General features: G+C 39.1%; 1 protein-coding gene across 1 annotated transcript in view; it reads right to left on the bottom strand.

Moving 5' to 3' along the window:
* Nucleotides 1–3,483, bottom strand: part of LOC106868957 (anoctamin-7) — a 300,499-nt gene that overhangs the window by 75,866 nt on the left and 221,150 nt on the right. Inside the window, exon 3 of the mRNA XM_052976901.1 lies at nucleotides 443–561. Within this exon, the coding sequence (XP_052832861.1) occupies nucleotides 443–561 (119 nt within the window). The remainder of the gene's footprint in view (nucleotides 1–442; nucleotides 562–3,483) is intronic.

Raw genomic sequence — 3,483 nt, forward strand, 5'->3', positions numbered from 1 at the left:
AATAATAATAATAATAATAATAATAATAATAATAATAATAATAATAATAATAAGAAGAAGAAGAAGAAGAAGAAGAAGAAGAAGAAGAAGAAGAAGAAGAAGAAGAAGAAGAGCTTCAAATTTTGGCACAAAGCCAGCAATTTCAGAGAAGGGGTTAAGTTGATTACATCAACCCCCAGTGCTCAACTGGTACTTACCGTATTTTAATGTGTATAAAGAACCCTTTTTTTGTCAAAAATTAAGTTAAAAAAATATGGGAGTTTCTTATATATGGATAGTATTAAAATCCCTTACTAAACCTTTTTTTCATATTTTAAGCCCCAAAAATCAGGGGGTTCCTTATACACATTAAAATATGGTATTTTATTGACCCCGAAAGAATGAAAGGAAAAGTTATCAGAACTGGAATTTAAGAACAATAACAACAACAACAGGATCATACTTCTTCTAAGAGTAGTCCAGTTTTGATGAGGTTAGACTTGAATTTCTTTCTGAATGCCTTCATCTTGTTATCATTTGAGTTTGGTTTGTCTGTCTTCTCAGTATACACCAGGACAAAATCTGGAAATAAAGGAGGAAATCAAATAAAATAACAACTATTTATTGTGATATATGATTATCAAATCTATTTTATACAACTGTTTGTCATGACAGGTAAAATACCTGTTGAGTCACACAACCATGTATTTATTATATAATTATCTCAAGCATAACTGTGCAGGTAGGAAGCTCGTTTTGCAACCAAATGGATTTTAGGTTCAATTCCACTGTGCAGCACCTTGCCCAACTGGCTTCTGGTATAGCCCTCCCAGATGTCGAAGCTGTGTGGGTGAATTTGATAGATGGAAACTGTGTGGAAGACCATAATGTGTGTGTGTGTTTATTTCTGTTGTTTCCCTACCAAAACTGGACCCCAGTTGAGAACCACTAGACTAATTAGAATATTACTATTTGTAAATCTCACAACGAGAGATATTCAGCAACAGTACTTTGGAGTAAAGATTGTTTGCCAACATAACATAGTAGTCCTGGTCTAGGACAAATGTTGCTGTAATTTAGCCCCAGGAGACATCGTCTCCAGCTGGCTATACGACACAATCTTTGTCCTTATATTTTTGAGTGGGGTGCTAGATTCCCTTGCTCGAAAATATAAGGACACAGATCATGTTGTATAGCCAGCTGGAGACGATGTCTCCTGGGGCTAAATTACAGCAACATTTGTCCTAAACCAAGACTGCCATGTTATGTTGGTAAATAATCTTTACTCTAAACCTTTTAAAGTGGTGCCCCAGCATGGACATAGTCCAATGACTGAAACAAGTAACTAACAGATGTATTGTGTAATCATTTATTATACAGGATATGAGAAAAAAACCTCCCACATTTTCCACAGCCATTGGCGTGGCACTGGTGAAATTAGTCAGGTAGGAATGGTGTTTTTATGTAACTAATATGTTAGTGTTTATTTATTTTTTTTTGTTACCATCATGGTTTATACCAGCACATACCACATGTTTTGGTGCTGAAATGTTTATCAAAAACTGAGTCTGAGGGTTGCTTGTTTCTGAAAAACCACATCCTGTAATTTAAGGAGCACTCTGTTACGATGATGAGGGGCCCAGCATATACGATCAACGGAACAGCCTGCTCATGAAATTAACGTCCAAGTAGCCGAGCACTCCACAAACACGTGTACCCTTAACGTAGTTCTCAGGGAGACTCAGCGTGATACATAGTGTGACAAGGCCGGCCCTCTGAAATACAGGTACAACTCATTTTTGCCAGCTGAGTGGACTGGAGCAATGTGAAATAAAGGGTCTTGCTCAAGGAAACAACACGTCACTGGGAATTGAACTCACGACCTTACGATTGTGAGCCGAATGCCCTTACCATTAAGCCACACGCCTTCACACATCACTATTAAATGTTCCCTTCCAGAGCTCAGACTATCAGGACAGGTGAGCTCTTGAAAGAGTAGAACAACCTGAAGTATTACTAGATGGACATAGGTTGGAGCTTTATTGACCCTCACTGGTTCATCTGCTGCAAAAGCAGGCCTGAGTTTCTTCATGTGTCTCAACATGTTCCACAATCTTTGGAAACAAAAGGCTTGTTCACCTGGACTCATATGTTTTTAGCTCTCCATGTAAACATATCCAGGCTGTTCGTTGTTTAATGGGAAATTATTTCACTTGAAAACAAGTGGGAGTTGGTGGCAGGAAAGGTATCCAGAAAAAGCTCTATTTCCCTGTGGCTTGATACATATTTTCATCTGATCAATGCAATCATGAAAAGGCAGACATTAAACCATGATGAGGACGATGTAATTATTATATTATATAATCATTTGATATATGTGCCAATAACACCTATAAGGAGTTGCTTTTTCAATTCACCAAAGTAAATGGAGCCTAGGTCAGGAGGAACTATGTCGTCAGATGTTATCCATCGTTCATCAGGTGTGTCGACCCTGAACCATAACACCCTCTCATTGGTGGGTCAGCAGAGGTGGCCAAGTCACAGTTCCTCATCCCTTCCTGGCTTCCACCCTAACTCTTCTCATTATTTACATTATTTACAATTGACGGATATTTGTCCTCATCAGCTGATATACCCACCAGCCTTCATCAGATGTCTTGGGGAAATTTCGAACCTGGATTCTCATTCCTAAGGTATTTTTCGATGTTGTTGCTGTTATTATTATTATTATTATTATTATCATTATTATTGCTATTATTATCATTCAGGTCACTGCCTGGAATTGAACTTGGAATCTTGGGGTTAGTAGCCCATACTCTTAACCACTACGCCATATGCCTGATGGGCATATTAACTCTTCTCACTTGCTCCAAAGCCAACAAGAGGCTCTTTCAGATGCCTTTCTTATCTGCGCACAGCCAATTCCCAGGCCGGGCGGCACATTGTGTTCTTGAGCAAAACACTTAATTTCACATTGCTCTGTGATCACTTCAATACCTGACGTGTGACACACTTGTACAGGCAATAACAATTTGATTGAGGGACTGAGCTAATATACAGCAAGCACATACGTTTAATTACCATAAAATAAATCATTTATGCAGTGAGGCATTCAGCAGAAGTTGAACTCTCATACATCACCTTTGATGGAAGATTCCATTATAGCATATATTTACAATTTCCAACCCATATTTACACAGCTGTAACCAACACCAGTGTCGCATAACCAGCCCACTCAACAGTACCTTGGATCGTAGGGCCGGCAAATAAAGTGAGTCCACAGCTGTAACCTAAACCAGTGTCGCATAACTAGCCTACTCAAAAGTACCTTGGATCATAGGGCTATATGTCATGTTAGGGAGGGCATCCAGCTGTAGAAACACTGCCAGATCAGATTGGGGCCTGTTGCAGCCTCCTGGCTTCCCAGACCCCAGTCGAACTGTCCAACCCATGCCAGCATGGAAGGCAGATGTTAAACAATGATGATGATGATGATGATGATAA

Source organism: Octopus bimaculoides, chromosome 26, assembly GCF_001194135.2.
Source record: "Octopus bimaculoides isolate UCB-OBI-ISO-001 chromosome 26, ASM119413v2, whole genome shotgun sequence".
Taxonomy (NCBI): Eukaryota; Metazoa; Mollusca; class Cephalopoda; order Octopoda; family Octopodidae; genus Octopus; species Octopus bimaculoides.